Here is a 21,541-nt window from a genome sequence, read left to right as displayed (position 1 = left end):
TAAACCCAGTGAGGAGCAGGGGTGCGATGGGGACAATAAGGGAACACTGTATCAACATCCGGGGTCCCCGACTTTTCAACATCTTACCAGAAGATATCAGAAACACTGCTGGAACAAGTGTTGAAGCCTTCAAGAGGAAACTAGACAAGTATCTTCACCAGGTGCCAGATCAACCAGGCTGTAATGGATATGTGGGGCAGTGGGCCTCCAGCAGTAACAGCCTGGTTGACCATGCGAGCACCAGACGAGCCTGGCCCATGGCCGGGCTCAGAGTAGATATACTCTCGAAATTCTTCGAAGGTATATCAAAGGTAAGGTTGTGGTCTTTGAAAGTGAGATCCTCTGACATTATCACTCCCAGGTCTTACATTAGTTTTTCGCTCTATTGTGTGGTTGAAATTTGTTTTATACTCCAATGAAATTTTAATTTCCTCATGTTTTCCATATCGGAGTAATTGAAATTTCTCATCACTGAACTTCATATTGTTTTCTGCAGCCCATTTAAAGATTTGGTCGATGTCTGCCTGGAGTCTTTCAGTGTCTTCAATGAAGAACACTGTTATGCAAATTCGGGTGTCATCTAAAAAGGAAGACACGGCACTGTGGCTTACATCCCTGTCTATGTCAGATATGAGGATGAGGAACAGGATGGGAGCAAGTACTGTGCCTACAGAGCTTTTCACAGTAGCCGCCTCAGACTTTACTAACCAGTTGCCTTGAATCCCTTCACGAAATATTACCCTACTCACACTCCAACAGCTTATCAAGTCCCAAAAACTGTTTGTCTCCACTAACTCCTAACATGCTCAAACATGCCTGCTTTATGTCCAAGCCTCATGCACACAAAACGTCTACCTCTCTCTCCCCATCCTTTTCTAGGATGACCGTTACTCCGCCTTCCCTCCACTACATACTTAGACACCTCCAAGGCATCCTATTTTGCTCCATCATCTTCATATTTTATCATTCTATATCTCACAATACTTTTCAGCATGACGTGACCTACTTGTATTGGGTGTTACCAGCAAAAACACCATATATTGAATCAGTGATGCTCTTATTACCTCTAGGAAACCATTCATGAATATGAGGCACTTAGAGAAACTTCTGTCATGCAGTGTAAACACTTATCAAGGTTCAAGACATTAAATTTGTTATTATATTAAAAACAAGCACAAAACCTACATGGATTCAAAAAAGCACTTAATAGTTTGGTTTTAATGTGTGAAATATTCACTATTTACTAGAACTGAAAACAATAATGTGAAAATATCAGTAACTAGACTAGTATTGCTGCAATATGTGCACAGTCTGAGGCAACCAAGTAAAGCAATGCAAGAAGAAAAAAATGAGGAATGGCAAAAAAGAGGAAATGATAGAGGAGAAAGAGAAAAGAAAGGAAAAAAAAAGCTAAGAGCAGAGGAGGGGTAGGGGAGAGAAGAGGGGAAAGAAAAGAGGGGATGAGAAGACAAAGAGATGGGAAAAGATGGAGGAAGAGGGAGGAAAATTGGCAGAAAGGAAAAGGGAATGGGAGGGAGAGAGGAAGAGGGGCAGAGGAAAGAAAGAGGAAGAGGGATAGAGAAGGGAAGGAGGGTGAGGGAGGGAGGGAAGGAGGAAGAGAGGAGGAAACAGAGATGAGAAGGAAGAGGAGGGTAATGAGGTAGTATGAGGCAACAGGAGAATAATGGATGCTGAGACAAAAGGATCATCAAAATTGTTGAGGGAAAAGAAAGATGAGCAGAAATGTGGAGGAAATAAGAGGGGAGGAGAGAGGGGGGGGAAGGAGAGAGAGGGGGGAAAGAGGGGGAGAAGGGGAGAGAACTGATAGGGGAAGAGAGGGTGAAGGGAGAGAGGGGGAGAGGTGTGAGGGAGAGGGGGGGAGAGAAATGATGGTGAGATAGGAATGAAGGATGGCAGAGGAGTGAAGAGGAAGATGAAGGGAGGAGGATGGTTTACCTGGAGATGGTAGAAGATTAGATGGAATAGAATATGAAGAGGATTAAGAAGAGCAGGATGGAAGGAGGATTAAGAGTAGGATGGTAGGAGGAGGATTAAGAGGATGGTGATAGAATTAAAAGCAGGATGGTAGGAGGATTAAAAGGAGCAGGATGGTAGGAGGAGGATTAAGAGTAGGCTTATAAGAAGCAGGATGGTAAAAAGAGGATGGTGGAGGAAGATATCATATATATTTCAAGGGTTTTGAGTTTTCATACTCTCACAACTTGATCGTGGGAAGAAAAAAATATGAGGAAGATCTGGAGTAGGATGGTAGGAGGATTAAGAGAATGACAGGAAAATAGTTGGAGAAGGATTAATAGAAGGATGATGGGTCTGGTGTAGGATGAAGTCATTTTAATATAAGTCTTACAAGTCTAGAAAGACTTCAAACAATGTACATTACTTACAATCTCCTCATCATCGTCATCTTCTATTTCCTCGTCTTCTTCGTCTTCGTCTTTCTTCTCCTCTTTTTCTTCTTTTACCTCTTCTTTCTCAGATAATTTCTTGTCTTTCTTCTCTCCATCTTTATCCTCATCCATTTTCTCTTCCTTTTCTTCTTCTTCATCCTTCTTCTCTTTTTCTTCTTTCTTTTCCTTTTCATCTTTGTCATCTTTTTTCTCCTTCTCTCTCTTCTCTTTGTCTTTATCTTTATCTTTCTTTTCATCTTTTTCTTTCTTCTGAAATTATGCTTAATATTAATCCATGAGCCATTAAAACTGACAATATAAAATTATAAATATTGTGAAGCGCTAAACCTGTAGAGGGTCAAATAGCACCTGGGTATGGCAGGTAATCAGGTTTGAAGGAAAAAAAAATGAGGGTAGCCCTAATACCTTGCACCAAGAGCCCTTTACCAGCATCAAGACACCCATGTTAAAGGAAGACAAAATCTATAAAGACAGCAGACTTAGGAGCAATATTTGAATACACAACGATAGTCAGTGTCCCCACTTAGAGATAACACTGTAAAGATAGAACATGCCCAAAGATGTGCTACAAAATAACACCCAAAGCTAAAAATGAAATATAAGTTATGAAGAAACAGTGAAAATGCCCTTGTTGAATAATAAGCAGACATACAAATAACCAGCACTTAGGAGAGGGAAAGTAATGACGACATTTTGGTCCGACCTGAACCACTAACAATTCACATGGTGATACAACATTTTATTCTTTAATGATAAGAGGAAACTTAGCAGACATGATAAGCATAAAAATTCATAAAAGGTCAGGTTAGGCTAACATAGTCCTGTTTCTTTGCCAACATATATGTATTAAGCATTGATATACACAAGAAATGTTTTGAATGACAAAAGGCAAAAAGACACAATAAAAGAAAGGACAGAGTATCCCCAAAGATCAGTGCTAGGCCCCTGTACTTTTGCCAATATACTGGTATGTTAATGACATGCTGGTGTGGGCAAATGCCTATCTATTCATGACTCACTAGATCATAATGACATGATAACAAGCAACTTGCTGAATGGAGTGCTCAAACCCATGGCAAACGAATTCTAAGATTAGCAAGTCTGTGCACTATCCACTGTGCAATGCTGGCTTAATATGATTTACATGTAAAAGCCTGCATTTGTGGTCAATGGGGCCCATGCTATGGTGACAAATATACATCTAGTTTGGCAAATCTTATCAGGCCAGCATGGTACAGTGGTTAGTACTCAGGCCAGCTGGCTTGCCATGATACAGTGGTTAGTACTCAGGCCTGCTGGCTTGCCATGATACAGTAGTTTGCACTCAGGCCTGCTGGCTTGTCATGGTACAGTGGTTAGCACTCAGGCCTGCTGACTTGTCATGGTACAGTGGTTAGCACTCAGGCCTGCTGGCTTGCCATGGTACAGTGGTTAGCACTCAGGCCTGCTGGCTTGTCATGGTACAGTGGTTAGCACTCAGGCCTGCTGGCTTGCCATGGTACAGTGGTTAGCACTCAGGCCTGCTGGCTTGCCATGGTACAGTGGTTAGCACTCAGGCCTGCTGGCTTGCCATGGTACAGTGGTTAGCATTCAGGCCTGCTGGCTTGCCATGGTACAGTGGTTAGCACTCAGGCCTGCTGGCTTGCCATGGTACAGTGGTTAGCACTCAGGCCTGCTGGCTTGCCATGGTACAGTGGTTAGCACTCAGGCCTGCTGGCTTGCCATGGTACAGTGGTTAGCACTCAGGCCTGCTGGCTTGCCATGGTACAGTGGTTAGCACTCAGGCCTGCTGGCTTGCCATGGTACAGTGGTTAGCATTCAGGCCTGCTGGCTTGCCATGGTACAGTGGTTAGCACTCAGGCCTGCTGGCTTGTCATGGTACAGTGGTTAGCACTCAGGCCTGCTGGCTTGTCATGGTACAGTGGTTAGCACTCAGGCCTGCTGGCTTGTCATGGTACAGTGGTTAGCACTCAGGCCTGCTGGCTTGTCATGGTACAGTGGTTAGCACTCAGGCCTGCTGGCTTGCCATGGTACAGTGGTTAGCATTCAGGCCTGCTGGCTTGCCATGGTACAGTGGTTAGCACTCAGGCCTGCTGGCTTGTCATGGTACAGTGGTTAGCACTCAGGCCTGCTGGCTTGCCATAAGGTTCAAACCCTCATTCAGTGAGTGTCCTATTTATATTTCAAAATACCATAATACAAACAGAGAACATGGGAATGCAAAACCTAACATGCAATAGGAATGGCTGAATAATTGGCTACATGAGAGAAAGGAAATGAAATGGGTGATAGGGAAATGAAACCAGAGAAAATAGCCCCTGGGAAGTAACAACTCATGGAATCTGACTAAAGCCTTGGAGAAACCATTAAAGTACACCATACCCCTAGAGTACACAAAAAGGAAAATATCAGCAATTTGCATTATACATACCAACATATGATCTGTTGAACTCTAAATAAAGCCTCCAAACATACTTCACCATTAAAATGCACCCAACTCTTGAGAATGCATTATTATATGCAAGGAAATCCTCATCTAGCCTAAAAATTTCTGAGCATAAACAGGGTAGACAAGACTGGGAACTAATAAGAAAGAATTAAGAACAAGCATACACAAAAGAAAACTGCACATCCAAATGAACCAGAGATATTCAAAAATACATCAATGTAAGAGTAGTAAAGAAATGTCCATGGCTATAGTGGAAGTTGACTCCATACAGAAAGTTAAGAGGTGGGACAAAGAGCTATGACTTCCTTTCAATCCATCTGCAAACCAAATACAGGTAGGTAAAGAGAAAAACTAAGTTCATAATGCACACATCATGAATAGTAAGGAAGACAAGAAATCTGAGTAATGAGGAAAGACTGCGTGAACTAGATCTCATTTCTAAAGGAAGGCAGAACAAGATAAGGTATAACATAAAATAATTTGGGGCATTGGTATACCTGGAGTTTACCTGGAGAGAGTTCCGGGGGTCAATGCCCCTGCGGCCCGGTCTGTGACCAGGCAGAAATAAAAAACAGTAGCCCTAAATAAGCCACAGGTATAATAAAAGTGAAATAAGCCAGTTATTGGCACAAAAGATAATAACTTCAAGTTAATAATGTAAATAATGTATTATTATATTCACAAGAAAGTAGTGAACCAACATGGATCATACAGCACTAGACAAAGTTAAATATGGGCCAAGGAGTAGAAGTCTCAACCCCAACCCCTACACAAAACAACAGAACCCCTGAATCCACACTCAGTTTCTGTGGTTTCAGTTATCCAAGGTTTACTGTGGCCTGATAATTACCTTTAATTTTGCTTAATAATGACACCAAAGCACTAAAATAGTGATGATGGGAGTTCTTCAAAGCCTAAGAGAAGCCATGAAGTGCTTCGCATCAGCGAAAAAAAGTGATAATTCTCTACTTGTGCAAAATTTATCAATTAACCCTTTCGGGGTCAGTCTTGTAATATTACGACTTTAAAGACAGTGTCGGTCCTGTAATACTGCAGTGGACCCCCAACCTACATTAAAACCGACCTACGATGCTTTTCAGCGTAAAAATTTGACCCCGACGTACAGTGAAAAACTCGATTTACAGCATTCGTCCCAAACGCGTCCATCTGGTCCGTCTGGCCAGAGCGCCTCAGCTGAGCTAGTGTGACATTGTTTACAAGCCAGGGTGGACAGTTTCATGCTTACAGTCGATAAATTTTGTATTATTCCAGTGTTTTTAATGCTTGTAACTGATAAGTAGGCCACTATGGGCCCAAAGAAAGCTTCTAGTGCCAACCCTGTGGTAAAAAGGGTGAGAAATACTATTGTACCATAGTCAGCTGCTACTGTACCATGGTCAGCTGCTGCTGCTGCTGTACCACAGTCAGCTGCTGCTGTACCATGGTCAGCTGCTGCTGCTGTACCACAATCAGCTGCTGCTACTGCTGTTGTACCACAGTCAGCTGCTGCTGCTGCTGCACCACGGTCAGCTGCACTACTCGAAGATGTGGAGAGACTGTTGTTGGTGTGACTTATCGAGAATACCGAGAAACAATTAACCCCAGAGGGTTAGCCACCCAGGATAACCCAAGAAAGTCAGTGTGTCATCAAGGACTGTCTAACTTATTTCCATTGGGATCCTTAATCTTGTCTCCCAGGATGTGACCCACACCAGTCGACTAACACCCAGGTGAACAAGAAAAAATGCCTGGAACTAGTGCTCATATTGGTGAATTTAAGGCCAGCAAAGGTTGGTTTGAGAGATTTAAGAATCGTAGTGGCATACACAGTGTGATAAGGCCTGTTCTGGAAGAAAATGCCAAACAGGACCTACATTACTCAGGAGATAAAGGCACTCCCAGGACACAGTGTCTCATCACTACATCTTCAATAAAGGTAAGTGTCATTTATTCTTCATTTAGTAGAGTAGTACATGCACAATATATATTGTGCATGTACTACTCTACTATTATGCATGTATCCTTCTTTCTGTGTGTAGGAAAATGTATATTTCATGTGGTAAATTTTTTTCTTTTTCATACTTTTGGGTGTCTTGAACAGATTAATTTGATTTCCATTATTTCTTATTGGGAAAATTAATTCAACCCATGATCATTCCGTCTTACGATGGGCTCTCAGGAACGGATTAATATCGTAAGTCGGGGGTCCAGTGTATGCCAAAATTCAAGCGGCTTCCAATCTTGCCGGAAAAAGTTGGTAGGCCTACATATGAGAGAATGGGTTTGCATGGTGAGGAGAGGCTGTACAGTGCAAAGTTGCTGTTTTACACCAAAAACACGGTTGTAGTTTTTTTCTCATGCACTGTGTGCTGCAGGATTTTTTTTATACTACGTATACTGACCTGGAGTACCTGGAGTTTACCTGGAGAGAGTTCCAGGGGTCAACGCCCCCACGGCCCGATCTGTGACCAGGCCTCCTGGTGGATCAGAGCCTGATCAACCAGGCTGTTGCTGCTGGCTGCACGTTGGTTTGCGTGCAGCCAGCAGCAACAGCCTGGTTGATCAGGCTCTGATCCACCAGGAGGCCTGGTCACAGATCGGGCCGTGGGGGCGTTGACCCCTGGAACTCTCTCCAGGTAAACTCCAGGTACTCCAGGTCAGTATACGTAGTATAAAAAAAATCCTGCAGCACACAGTGCATGAGAAAAAAACTACAACCGTGTTTTTGGTGTAAAACAGCAACTTTGCACTGTACAGCCTCTCCTCACTTAGCGACATACTCATTTACCGACACCTCAGACTTACGATGGGCTCTCTGACCAGTATGAATACCTAAATAATGTATATTAGAGTTGGTTTCCTCTATTCTGCATATTACAATATGCAGTACACTACTGTATAAACATTTAAAAATATAATAAAAATGTCATAAATGGTGCAAAGGTGCCATTAAAACAATATTTAAGATGGTTGACACAAACCCATTACCATTATAGTATGCTCCTTACTTAGCTACAAATTTGTTTACCGATGTGGTCTTAGGAACGGAACTCTGTCGTTATGTAAGGAGAAGCTGTATTTTTGTATGGTTTTTATGGTTGTAGTCTCGGTTTCTTGGTCTCAGTTGATAGAATGGAATATATATTATGGAAACTGAGATAAATTTGAATAGTTTACAGGCTAAAAGTAGCTTGAAACTGAGCTCAAAGTAGCGGAAATGTTCAATTTTTGCCGATTTTCAGGAGAAAACAAATCACATCACGTTTCCAATACACATCAATTGGCCAGTCTAATATGCACTCATGAATGTAATGACATTACTAATACAGTTATTACCATGATGCAGCAATGTGAACAGTTAATACAGTGGACCCCCGCTTAATGATCACCTCCCAATGCGACCAATTATGTAAGTGTATTTACGTAAGTGCGTTTGTACGTGTATGTTTGGGGATCTGAAATGAACTAATCTACTTCACAATATTCCTTATGGGAACAAATTTGGTCAGTACTGGCACCTGAACATACTTCTGGAATGAAAAAATATCGTTAACCGGGGGTCCACTGTATTCTGTTTTTTTGTGTGAATAAAAATTAAAAATAAAAAGCAAGCGTAACATAAAAGGGGCCTGGAGACATGACTAATGAACTGAGAAAAATTTTATTTTAGTGCCAGGAATGTCTACATTATTTATTCTGGACCCTATTTTGAAACTGGCTTTTGCTGGGTTATTAGAGGTTTTAGGTGACTGGATGTTGTTGATCCCCATGCACAAATTCCATATGTAAGATAAGGGTATACGAGTGTATGGTACAGTGATAAGGGTATACGAGTGTATGGTACAGTGCCAGGAGAGCTGATTGTGGAACGTAGTACCTTATTTTTGATAGTATGCCTACAGTCTTGGAGATTTTCTTGGTGATTTGTTGTATGTGTGTCTGGAACTTAAGGCTACTGTCAAGGTGGATACCTAGGAATTTTCCCTCTGTAAGTCTTGTGACTGATGATCCATTTAGCGTTATGTTAATCAGATCATTTGCAGTTTTGTTTCCAAACTGAATGAAATATGTCTTATCAGTAGTCAGGGTAAGTTTATTAGTCATCATCCAGGCAGATATTTTCTGCAATTCGGCATTGACTGTGTTTGCTAGTATGACCATGTTTGGGTGGGAAAAGACATATGTAGTGTCATCTGTAAATAATATGGGTTTGAGTAGCTGTGATGCATTCAGTAGATCACTGATGTAGATGAGAAAGAGGAGTGGTCCAAGGATGCTTCCTTGTGGGACTCCTACTGTGATTGGTTGGGTGGAAGAGTTTGCATCATTTGCATACACATATTGAGTTCTGTTACTAAGGTATGATTTTAGGTAGTTGAGGGAGTGGCCTCTGTTACCATAGTGCATTAACCCTTTGACTGTCGCGGCCGTATATATACGTTTGCGAGGTACCGTGTTTGACGTATATATACTCATAAATTCTAGCGGCTTCAAATCAGGCAGGAGAAAGCTAGTAGGCCCACATGTGAGAGAATGGGTCTGTGTGGTCAGTGTGCACCACATAAAAAAAATCCTGGAGCACGCAGTGCATAATGAGAAAAAAAAAACTCCGACCGTTTTTTTTAATTAAAATGCCGACTTTGTGGTCTATTTTCGTATAGTATTTGTGGTTGTATTCTCGTTTTCTTGGTCTCATTTGATAGAATGGAAACTATATTATAGAAATGGAGGTGATTTTGATTAATTTTACTATAAAAAGAACCTGGAAATGGAGCACAAAGTACAGGAAATGTTTGATTTTTGCCGATGTTCAAAAGTGAACAAATGATGTCATTGTCCAATAAATGTCCAAATAGCCATTCTAATACGCAGTCATGAATGGGTTGATGTAATTTTTACAATTATTACAGTATTGCAGTAGTCTGCATAACAGTAAATCTTCTATTTTTTGTTTGAATAAAATTTCAAAATAAAAAGCAAGAGTAATATCACAGGGACCTGGAGACATGACTGATGAACAAAGAAAATGTTATTTTAGAGCCAGGAATGTCTGCATTGTTCATTCTGGACCTTATTATGAAATTGTCGTATTTTTTAATTTTCGTGAAATTGGTCAAATTGCAAATTTCTGACCATGTTATTGGGTAGTTGAAATCGGTAAATGGGCAGTTTCTTGTACTCAATCGATAGAAAAAATAGAGTTCTGAAGAAATAGTTATGAGTTTGGTTGACTGGAATAACGGAATTAGCCGAAAATAGGGCTCAAAGTGGGCGAAATTGCCGATTTTTAAATATCGCCGAAGTCGCTAACTTCGCGAGAGCGTAATTCCGTCAGTTTTCCATCAAATTTCGTTTTTTTGGTGTCTTTACAATCGGGAAAAGATTCTCTATCATTTCATAAGAAAAAATAATTTTTTTTTTTTCGAATATTTTGCGACACCAGAAGCAACTTCAGGATTTGGCCCTTCGACAGTCAAAGGGTTAATTTGGAGTACAGCAGTTCATGGTAGACAGTATCGAAAGCTTTACGTAAATCAATGAAAATGCCCAGCGGGACTTCTTTCTTTTCGAGTGCGGTACATATTAGTTCTAGCATGTGTATGATAGCATCATTTGCGCTTTTATTATTCCTGAATCCAAACTGACAAGAGTTTAATATGTTGTGTGAGAAGAGGTACGAATAGATCCGTCTATGCATTAATTTTTCAAAGATTTTAGAGAGCAGTGGTAAGTTAGATATTGGTCTATAGTTATTCAAGTCAGCTTGGTCACCTCCTTTGTGGATCGGAGTGACCCTCGCTATTTTGAGGATTGTTGTGAAGGTAGCTCATTCAATGGATTTGTTAAAGAGTGTTGCAATAATTGGTGACAATACTTGAGAAGCTTTTTTGTACATAAAAGCAGGCAAGCTGTTTATGTCTCCTGCCTTGTTTTTTAGGGCATTTATGATGAGTGCAACTTCCATGGGGTTGGTTGGAGCTAGGAATAGCGTATTTGGGTAGGTACCTATGAGGTAGTCTGATGGACGGGTGTTTACGCTTGGTATTTTGTTTGCTAGATTTTTACCTATGGTGGAGAAGAAAACATTGAGTCTGTTTGCTGTTTCAGTAGGTGTGAGTAGGGGTTCATTTGATTTTGTTAGTTTGATTGTTTTGTTTTTGGATAACTTTTTATTTCCAAGAATTTCTGATAGAGTTTTCCAGGTTTTTTTCAAATCACCTTTGATGTTATATAGTCTATTTTCATAATACAGTGGACCCCCGGTTAACGATAATTTTTTACTCCAGAAGTATGTTCAGGTGCCAGTACTGACCGAATTTGTTCCCTTAAGGAATATTCTGAAGTAGATTAGTCCATTTCAGACCCCCAAACATACACGTACAAACGCACTTACATAAATACACTTACATAATTGGTCGCATTCGGAGGTAATCGTTATGCGGGGGTCCACTGTACAATTTTTTAGATCTTATCAGGCTGGTAAGTGCTGACGAGTAACGTTTAGACCGTTCTCTAGTTATTTGACCCATTCTATACCGTTTTTCATATTTGTGTTTTGTGTTAATGGATTTGAGGATGCTTGGTGTTAGCCAGGGATTATTCAGTCTCTTTGCTGTGATCTGTTTAGTTTTTTGGGGCAATGTTTGTTATAGAGGCTTTGGGCTTTTTTTAGAAAATTATTTATACATTCATTCATATCTGTATATATTTCGAGCTCATTTTGCCAATTGATGTTATTCATAGCTGCTATAAAGTTGTTAACTGCTGTCTCGTTATGTAGTCTGAAGGTTACCTTAGTAATGTCTTGTGGCAGTTTGCCCAGATTAGTTATGAGAAAGGTTGGGTAGTGGTCTGTAGTGTTGTCTGTGATTATGCCTGATTTTAAAGGGGATATGGTGTTTGTCCAGATGTGGTCTATTAAGCTCATTTTGCCAATTGATGTTATTCATAGCTGCTATAAAGGTGTTAACTGCTGTCTCGTTATGTAGTCTGAAGGTTACCTTAGTAATGTCTTGTGGCAGTTTGCCCAGATTAGTTATGAGAAAGGTTGGGTAGTGGTCTGTAGTGTTGTCTGTGATTATGCCTGATTTTAAAGGGGATTTGGTGTTTGTCCAGATGTGGTCTATTAAGGAGATGCTTGTCTCGGTGATTCTTGTAGGTTTAGATATTGTTGGCAGCAACAGGCAGTTACTCACTGTGTTTGTGAATTTGGTTACTTGTGGGTCCTGGTCGTGTAGTATGTTTATGTTGAAGTCTCCTGTTAGTAGTAGGTGTCCGTCTCTGTCTGTCTAGCTCTCTGTCCATCTGTCTGTCTAGCTCTCTATATCTGTCTGTCTAGCTGTCTGTGTGTGTCCATCTTTCTGACTGCCTGAGTGTTTCTGTCTGCTTGTCTCTCGTCTCAGAAAGTTGCTCATGAACCAACTGATATTACATACGATCACTATCTACAAACACAGTACATGTATAGCACTTTCTCTGGATGTTTTGGGTTATCCTAGGTAATTTACAATATGCATAATTGTATTTATGTATGTGTTCCTGTGAGACAGAGATAGATACAGACAGACGGAGACGACTAATCAGCCAGCCGCCGGCCAGCCAGGTGGTCAACCAGCCGCCGGCTAGCCAGCCAGTCTGCCAAAATTACAACTTCCAGAATTCTTTCTTTTTACTTACGGCATAAGTTATAGGACATTCTGCAAGGATAACACTTTCCTCTTAACTCTTTGACTGTCACAACCCCAAATCCTGAGGTGTCTCCTGGTGTCGCAAAATATTTTGAAAGAAAAGAAAAAAAAATAATAGAGAATCTTTTCCCGGTGGTAATGACACCAACAGTATGGAATTTGGTGGAAAACTTACAGAATTATGTTCTCACAAAATTAGCGACCTCAGCAATATTTACGAATCGACGATTTTGCCTACTTTGACCCCTATTTTCGGCTAATTCCATTGTTCCAGTCGACCAAACTCATAGCTATTTCTTTAGAACTCCATTTGTTCTATTGGTCGAGTACAAAAAACTGCCCATTTACCGATTTCAACTATCCAATAAAGTGGTCAGAAATTGGCAATTTGGCCAATTTCACGAAAATTAAAAAATATGCCAGTTTCAAAATAGGGTCCAGAATGGATGATATAGACATTCCTGGCTCTAAAGTAACATTTTCTCTGTTCATCAGTCACATTTCCAGGCCCCTCTGATATTACTCTTGCTTTCTATTTTCGAATTTTTACTCAAATAAAAAAGAGATTTACTGTTATACAGACTACTGCAATATTGTAATACAGTGAACCCCCGGTTAACGATTTTAATCCGTGCAAGAGGGCTCATCGTTATGCGAAATAATCGTTATGCGAATTAATTTTCCCCATAAGAAATAATGGAAATAAAATTAATCCGTGCAAGACGCCCAAAAGTATGAAAAAAAATTTTTTTTACCACATGAAATGTTAATTTTAATACACACAAACTGAAAAAGGCATGCACAATTACATGACACTTACTTTTATTGAAGATCTGGTGATGATTGATGGGATGGGAGGAGGGGAGAGCATTATCTTCTTACTGTTTAGAAGGGGAATCCCCTTCCATTAGGACTTGAGGTAGCAAGTCCTTTTCTGGGGTTACTTCCCTTCTTCTTTTAATGCCACTAGGACCAGCTTCAGAGTCACTGGACCTCTGTCGCACAACAAATCTGTCCATAGAGCTCTGTACCTCCCGTTTCTTCAAGACTTTCCTAAAATGGGCCATAACATTGTCATTGAAATAGTCACAAGCACGGCTTGCAACAGCTGTGTCAGGGTGATTTTCATCTATAAAGGTTTGCAGTTCAAACCACTCTGCACACATTTCCTTAATCTTTGAAGTAGGCACAATGGATTCCACAACTGGCATAGGCTTCTCAGGGTTAGCCCCAAACCCTTCAAAATCTTTCTTAATTTCCATACTAATTCTCACCCTTTTTACCACAGGGTTGGCACTAGAAGCTTTCTTGGGGCCCATGGTCACTTATTTTCCAGAAACACCACCGAAAACACTGTAATAATACGAAATATTCCGAGTGTATGCTTGGATGTTACCGCGGAGGCTGGCTGGTAAACAATGGGACGGCCGGCACATGTGAGGGCACATTGGACGCGTCTCGGACGAAAATCGGTATGCGGGTTTTTAATCGGTATGCGGGGCAAAAATTTTGCGATAAAAGTAATCGTTATGCGGAAAAATCGCTATGCGATGCCATCGTTATGCGGGGGTCCACTGTAATTGTCAACCCATTCATGACTGCATATCAGAATGGCTAGTTGGACATTTATTGGACAATGACGTCATTTCTTTACTCTTGAACATTGGCAAAAATCAAACATTTCCCCTACTTTGAGCTCCATTTCTAGGTCCTTTTCATAGTAAAACCAATCAAAATCATCTCTATTTCTGTAATATGTTTTCCATTCTATCAAATGAGACCAAGAAAATGAAAATACAACCATAAATATTATACGAAAATGCACCTCAAAGTCGGCATTTTAATCCAAAAACATGGTCAGTTTTTTTTTTTCGTTATGCACTGTGTGCTGCAGGATTTTTTTATACAGTGCACACTGACCACACAGACCCATTCTCTCACATGTGGGCCTACCAGCTCTCTCCCGCTTGATTTGAAGCCGCTAGAATTTTTAAGTATATATTCGTCAAACACATTGGCTCGTAAGACGTATATCTATGACCGAAACAGTCAAAGGGTTAAAAGGGGAGCGTTAATATGACATGACATCAGTGAGTCCTTGGTGTTTGCTGTGCTGTTTGCTCTAGCTGATGCTCAATTGAACTGGTGCTCCCACAAGGTGCTAAGTGGTCCCAGATTCTTTTAATACTGCACACAACGAGGGTTAAGGCCCATTATGTGCCGACCAAGCATATTAGGCCAATCGTGCCAAATTTGGAGGCAGGAAAAATAAAACGTAGATCTACGTTTGGAGCGCTGGCAGTAAGAACGTAGATCTACGTTTGGACAGTTAAGGGGTTAAACAGGAACATAAAAAAAAAAAAAAAAAAAAAAAAAAAAAAAATTAAAAAATCAGAAATTTTTTGAAAATTCACTACATGTTCAAATGTATATTACTCACCATGCCTGAAACATTTTTTTTTTTTTTTTTGTAAAATGACTATACAGTTAACCCCCAGTATTCGATGGCATCGGTATTTGATAAATCCGGAATTCGATGCATTTTAATGCAAAAATTTCGCCTCGGTATCTGATCGAAAACCCGGTATTCGATGCGATTTGTACGAGACGTGTCCATGTGAGGCCTGAACTGCCCCGTGTGTGCCAGTGTTTACAAGTCAGCCAGTGTGCGCGCAACTAAGGATACATTCCGTACATTCCATATTATCACTGTTTTTGGTGCTTGTTTCTGCAAAATAAGTCACCATGGGCCCCAAGAAAGCTTCTAGTGCCAACCCTGTGGTAAAAAGGGTGAGAATTAGTATGGAAATTAAGAAAGATTTTGAAGGGTTTGGGGCTAACCCTGAGAAGCCTATGCCAGTTGTGGAATCCATTGTGCCTACTTCAAAAATTAAGGAAATGTGTGCACAGTGAGTTAAACTGCAAACCTTTATGGATGAAAATCACCCTAACACAGCCATTGCAAGCCGTGCTGGTGACTATTACAATGACAATGTTGTGGCCCATTTTAGACAAATCGTAAAGGAACGGGAGGTACAGAGCTCTATGGACAGATTTGTTGTGCGACAGAGGTCCAGTGACTCTCAAGCTGGTCCTAGTGGCATTAAAAGAAGAAGGGAAGTAACCCCAGAAAAGGACTTGCTACCTCAAGTCCTAATGGAAGGGGATTCCCCTTCTAAACACTAACACCATCCACACTCTCCCCTCCTCCCATCCCATCAATCATCACCAGATCTTCATTAAAGGTAAGTGTCAATTATTCTATTGTTATTGTAATTATTCTATTGCATTAGACTTAATATTTCATGTGGTAAAATATTTTTCTTCATACTTTTGGGTGTCTTGCACGGATTAATTTGATTTCCATTATTTCTTATGGGGAAAATTGATTCGCTTTTCGATATTTTCGGTATTCGATGAGCTCTCAGGAACGGATTAATATCGAATACCGGGGGTCCACTGTAATTCTTTGTAGAAACATGGTACAAAGATGATACTTTACCAAAATGTTGCAAGATTCCTAAGCTATTTTACTGTAGCTTAACTCATGTATGTATTTTTCTTTTTTATTGTTGTTTGTAATATACAGTGGACCCCCGCATACCGGATGCATCGCATACCGTACAATCCGCATACTGGACGCTTTGATCGCAAAAATTTTGCCTCGCATACCGCCCAAAAACCCGCTCACCGCCCTTCGTCCGAGACGCGTCCAATGTGCGGCCTGAGCCACGCTCACATGTTCCGCCGGTGGCATTGTTTACCAGCCAGCCTCCGCGGTAACATCCAAGCATACAATCGGAACATTTCGTATTATTACAGTGTTTTTGGTGATTTTTTCTGGAAAATAAGTGACCATAGGCCCCAAGAAAGCTTCTAGTGCCAACCCTACAGCAATAAGGGTGAGAATTACTATGGAGATGAAGAAAAAGATCATTGATAAGTATGAAAGTGGAGTGCGTGTCTCCGAGCTGGCCAGGTTGTATAATAAACCCCAATCAACCATCGCTACTATTGGTGGTACAGCTGCTGCTGCTGCTGTACCACCGTCAGCTGCTGCTGCACTGTCAGCTGCTGCTGCTGTACCACCGTCAGCTGCTGCTGCTGCTGTAGTACCGTCTGCTGCTGCTGTAGCATCGTCTGCTGCTGCTGTAGCATCGTCTGCTGCTGCTGTAGCATCGTCTGCTGCTGCTGTAGCATCGTCTGCTGCTGCTGTAGCATCGTCTGTTGCTGCTGTAGCATCGTCTGTTGCTGCTGTACCACCGTCAGCTGCTGCTGCTGCTGCTGTAGCATCGTCTGCTGCTGCTGTAGCATCGTCTGCTGCTGCTGTAGCATCGTCTGCTGCTGCTGTAGCATCGTCTGTTGCTGCTGTAGCATCGTCTGTTGCTGCTGTACCACCGTCAGCTGCTGCTGCTGCTGTAGCATCGTCTGCTGCTGCTGTAGCACCGTTGTTGGTGTGGCTTATTGAGAATACCAAGAAACAATTAACCCCAGAGGATTTGCCACCCAGGATAACCCAAAAAAGTCAGTGTCATCGAAGACTGTCTAACTTATTTCCACTGGGGTCCTTAATCTTGTCTCCCAGGATGCAACCCACACCAGTCGACTAACACCCAGGTGAACAGGGAAAAATGCCTGGAACTAGTGCTCATATTGGTGAATTTAGAGCCAGCAAAGGTTGGTTTGAGAGATTTAAGAATCGTAGTGGCATACACAGTGGGATAAGGCCTGTTCTGGAAGAAAATACCAAACAGGACCTACAGTACTCAGGAGGAAAAGGCACTCCCAGGACACAGTGTCTCATCAGTCATTGCTGCATCTTCAATAAAGGTAAGTGTCATTTATTCTTCATTTAGTAGACTAGTACATGCACAATATATATTGTGCATGTACTACTCTACTATTGTGCATGTATCCTTCTCTTTGTGTGTAGGAAAATGTATATTTCATGTGGTAAAATTTTTTTTTTCATACTTTTGGGTGTCTTGCACGGATTAATTTGATTTCCATTATTTCTTATGGGGAAAATTCATTCGCATACCGAACATTTCGCATAACAGCCAGCCCTCTTGCACGGATTAAGGTCGCTATGCGGGGGTCCACTGTACAGTGGACCCTTGAGTTTCGGCAGCATCGACTTTCGTAAAATTCAACCTTCGGCGAGTTTTTTTTGGCAAATTTTTGCCTCGAGTTTCGCGATTAGACTCATGTTCCGGCAACCGTCTGGTACCCGTCCGCCTGTCACCGTGCACAGCAAGCCAGTCTCCCACGCCATTCACGCTCAGTGTGCCATTGTTTACCAACACGTGACCATCACCCCATGGGTTCATACAATACATTTCATAATAATCCATTGTTTTTTATGCTTGCAACTGCTAAATAAGTCATCATGGACCCAAGGAAAGCTAGTGCAAGCCCTTTGGTAAATAAAGTGAGGAACACGATCCAGAGGGATTTTGAAGGGTTTGAGGCAGACCCTGTCCCTGCCAACCCTCTGCCTGTTGTGGAAGGTGTTGTGGCATTGGGCAAGTCCATGGGGTTGGAGGTGAGCGACGGGGATGTGGAAGAGTTGGTGGAGGGCCACAGGGAAGAGCTAACCACTGACGAACTGCAAGAGCTTCAACTGGAACAGCATCAGACCACAGCCGAGGAACTTGCTTCAGAGGAGGAGGAAGAGGGAGTGGATGAGGTGCCTTCTTCAAAGATTAAGGAGATTTGTGCCAAGTGGAATAAGTTGCAAAGTTTTGTTAAAAAGTATCACCCTGACCAAGCTGAAACAAGCCATATCTGCAACATGTACAATAACAGTGTTGTGTCCCACTTCAGGAAAATCTTAAAGAAATGCCAGAAAAAGACCTCTCTGGACAGATATTTTGTGCGACAGGGGTCCAGTGACCTAAAGTCCTAATGGAAGGAGATTCTCCTTCCAAACAATAGTGTACATCTTCCTCCTATCCCCTCCTCCCGTCTTCCATCCACCCAGAAGTCTTCAGTAAAGGTAAGTGTAATATTATTATTATTATTTTTTATATGTATGTACTTGATTTCTCATTGATTTCAGTATATAAATCTTTATTTAATTTGAAAAAAAAAAAAAATTATTTTAATATTTTTGGGTGTCTGGAACGGATTAATTTTATTTCCATTATTTCTTATGGGGAAAATGGTTTCGAGTTTCGTGAATTTCGACTTTCGGCAGGCTCTCTGGAACGGATTAATCACGAAACTCGGGGGTCCACTGTATAAGAGTTATGCAAATTAAAATAAAGTTACAGGTCTGCCACCATAAATCCAGCAATCAGACATCCGGTTCCATCAGTTATTCGGCACTAATTTTGGCTAGCATAATTTCAAATCTCCAGGGTTGCCACACCAACCTGCTGGTATGGTTTGGTGGCTCTACTTGCTGCATAAGTCATTCCAATTTCTTTTTCTCCATTTATTGTTATAACCTGCTTACTTTTAGCCCTAGCCATGATTCCAACAAATTAAAAAAATGCTTCTCGTTGTGTAAAGCACCTACACAGTACATTGTCCATTGAAGATAAGGTGGCTTTGAAGCCACTGTTGGTTGCCATGAGCTCAGTCTCGTGATGCAGGGGAATATGCTTTATTATTACGCTAATATCAACACTATGGCTTATTTGCCTATCACAACTAATCTAATATGACATAATAAACAATACAAATAACATAAAAACATTTAAATACTCCAGAATAAATAATATTTGGCATAATACAGAGCAGTTTGATGGAGGTATGAGGAGGATATGGGATACAAATGCCATTCTATCCCTGTCTAGGGGCTTATATTAGAGAAAACAGTGTATAGCACAGGGCTAACTGTGATATACACTCGTACTGCACCATAAAACTGAAACAAAAAAGCTGTTTTCTCTACACTGATTATCACACAAAGCAGCATATGTGTAGAGAACCTAGGATAACCCAAAAAAGTCAAAGTGGCTTATTTCTAGTACCTAGCTTGGGCTAGCCATATATGATTTTTGATAAATATTCAATTCCCAGCCAGAGTAGAAACATCAGGCATGTTTCTTTACATCTGTTGTCTATGTTTACCCCTCACTAAATGGGTACCTGGCTGTTAGTGGATTGGTGTGGGTCTTATCCTGGGACACTGACCTAATTTGCCTGAAATGCTTAGCATAACAAGGGGCTTTCTGATATATCAGTATATCACTGATGTCAGCTAGGCCTGTATACCATGTATATGTATATACTTGTAGTAAATAAACCTATTATTATTTTTTCTCAGTTGTTTGTTGGGCTATCTTATTGAAACTTGGGCAATGTATGATGGAAACATGCTTCTTAACGTATACCAAAAATGAAAGAAATCAGACCAAAAATAACGGAGTTCACTCCTCAGTCATTAGCAGCCCTATAGTGGTATAATTTCGTATAGTGTTTATGGTGGTATTATTGCTTTTTTTGGTCTCATTTGATAGAATGGAAGATACATTACAGAAATAGATATGATTTTGACTGCTCTCATGATGAAAAGTACTTTGAAATTGAGGTCAAAATAGCAGAAATGTCCTATTCTTTAGCCATGTTCAAGAGTAAACAAATGACGTCACTGTCTAATATGTGCGCGTCTGCCAGTCCAAATTCCAATATGCAATCAAGAATGGGCTGACATTATTTATACAATTATTACAATAATGCAGTAGTTTGCATAACAGTAAATCTTCTATTTTTTGAGTGAATAAAAATTCCAAATGGTAAGCAAGAGTAATATAAGACGGGCCTGGAGCCATGACTAATGAACAGAGAAAATGTTATTTTAGTGCCAGGAATGTCTGCATTGTTTATTCTGGACCCTATTTTGAAATTGGCATCTGTTGAAATTTGTGTGAAATTGGCCAAATTGCCAATTTCTAACCACTTTATTGGGAAGTTGAAATAAGTGAATGGGCGGTTTCTTGTACTCAGTCGACAGAATAGAAGTTAGTAAAAGAGTAAGTTTATTCAGGTATACACAAATTCAGTTACATAAACTATCATACATAGCAGCATATGTATAGAGAACCTACGATAACCCAAAAAAGTCAAACTGACTTATTTCCAATACCTTACTTGGGCTTGCCATATATGATTTTTGGTAAATATTTTTTTCTCTCAGTTGTTTGTTGGGCTTTCTCATTGAAACTTGGGAAATGTATGATGGAACGATGTTCTTAACGTACGCCACAAATGAAAAAAAAAAAAAGGGATGATAAATAAGGGAGTTCACTTCTCAGCTATTAGCCACCTCTTTGTGGTATATTTTCGTATGGTTTTTATAGTTGTATGTATTCTCGTTTTTTGGATCTCATTTGATAAAATGGAAGATATATTACAGAAATAGATATAATTTTGGTTGGTTTCACAAAGAAAAACACAGTGGACCCTCAACCAACGATGGCATCGTCTAACGATAAAATCACCTAATGATGCGTTCGAGCGTAAAAATTTTGGCCCGATCAACGATGAAAAACTCGATTAACAACATTCATCGCGAACGCGTCCATGCGTCCGTCAAGCCTGAGCACGCCTCAGCTGCCCTGCCTTCAGTTAGTGTGCCACTGTTTACAAGCCAGTGAAGTTGCTTTCACGAATACATTCGGTACATTTTACATTATTCCAGTGTTTTTAGTGCTTGTAACTGCTAAATAAGCCACGATGGGCCCAAAGAAAGCTTCTAGTGCCAACCCTGTGGTAAAAAGGGTGAGAATTACAATCAAATTGAAGGAGATAATTATAAAGTATGAAAGTTGAGTGTGTGCCTATGAGCTGACCAGGTTATATAACAAACCCCACTCAGCATTCGCTACTATCTTGACCAATAGAAAGGCAATCAAGGAAGCTGTTGTTGTGAAAGGTGCAAGTATGTTTTTGAAACAGAGATCGCAAATACTCGAAGATGTTGAGAATCTGTTGTTGTTGTGGATAAACGAAAAACAAATATCAGG

General features: G+C 40.7%; 1 protein-coding gene across 2 annotated transcripts in view; it reads right to left on the bottom strand.

Moving 5' to 3' along the window:
• LOC128701449 (cell division cycle and apoptosis regulator protein 1) overlaps positions 1-21,541 on the bottom strand; it is a 431,134-nt gene that overhangs the window by 118,522 nt on the left and 291,071 nt on the right. For both annotated transcript variants that reach the window (XM_070088578.1, XM_070088584.1), the window contains exon 14: positions 2,406-2,678. In XM_070088578.1, coding sequence (XP_069944679.1) covers positions 2,406-2,678 — 273 coding nt within the window. The remainder of the gene's footprint in view (positions 1-2,405; positions 2,679-21,541) is intronic.

Source organism: Cherax quadricarinatus, chromosome 2, assembly GCF_038502225.1.
Source record: "Cherax quadricarinatus isolate ZL_2023a chromosome 2, ASM3850222v1, whole genome shotgun sequence".
NCBI classification, from domain to species: domain Eukaryota; kingdom Metazoa; phylum Arthropoda; class Malacostraca; order Decapoda; family Parastacidae; genus Cherax; species Cherax quadricarinatus.
This window is presented reverse-complemented; position numbering and strand designations above follow the sequence as displayed.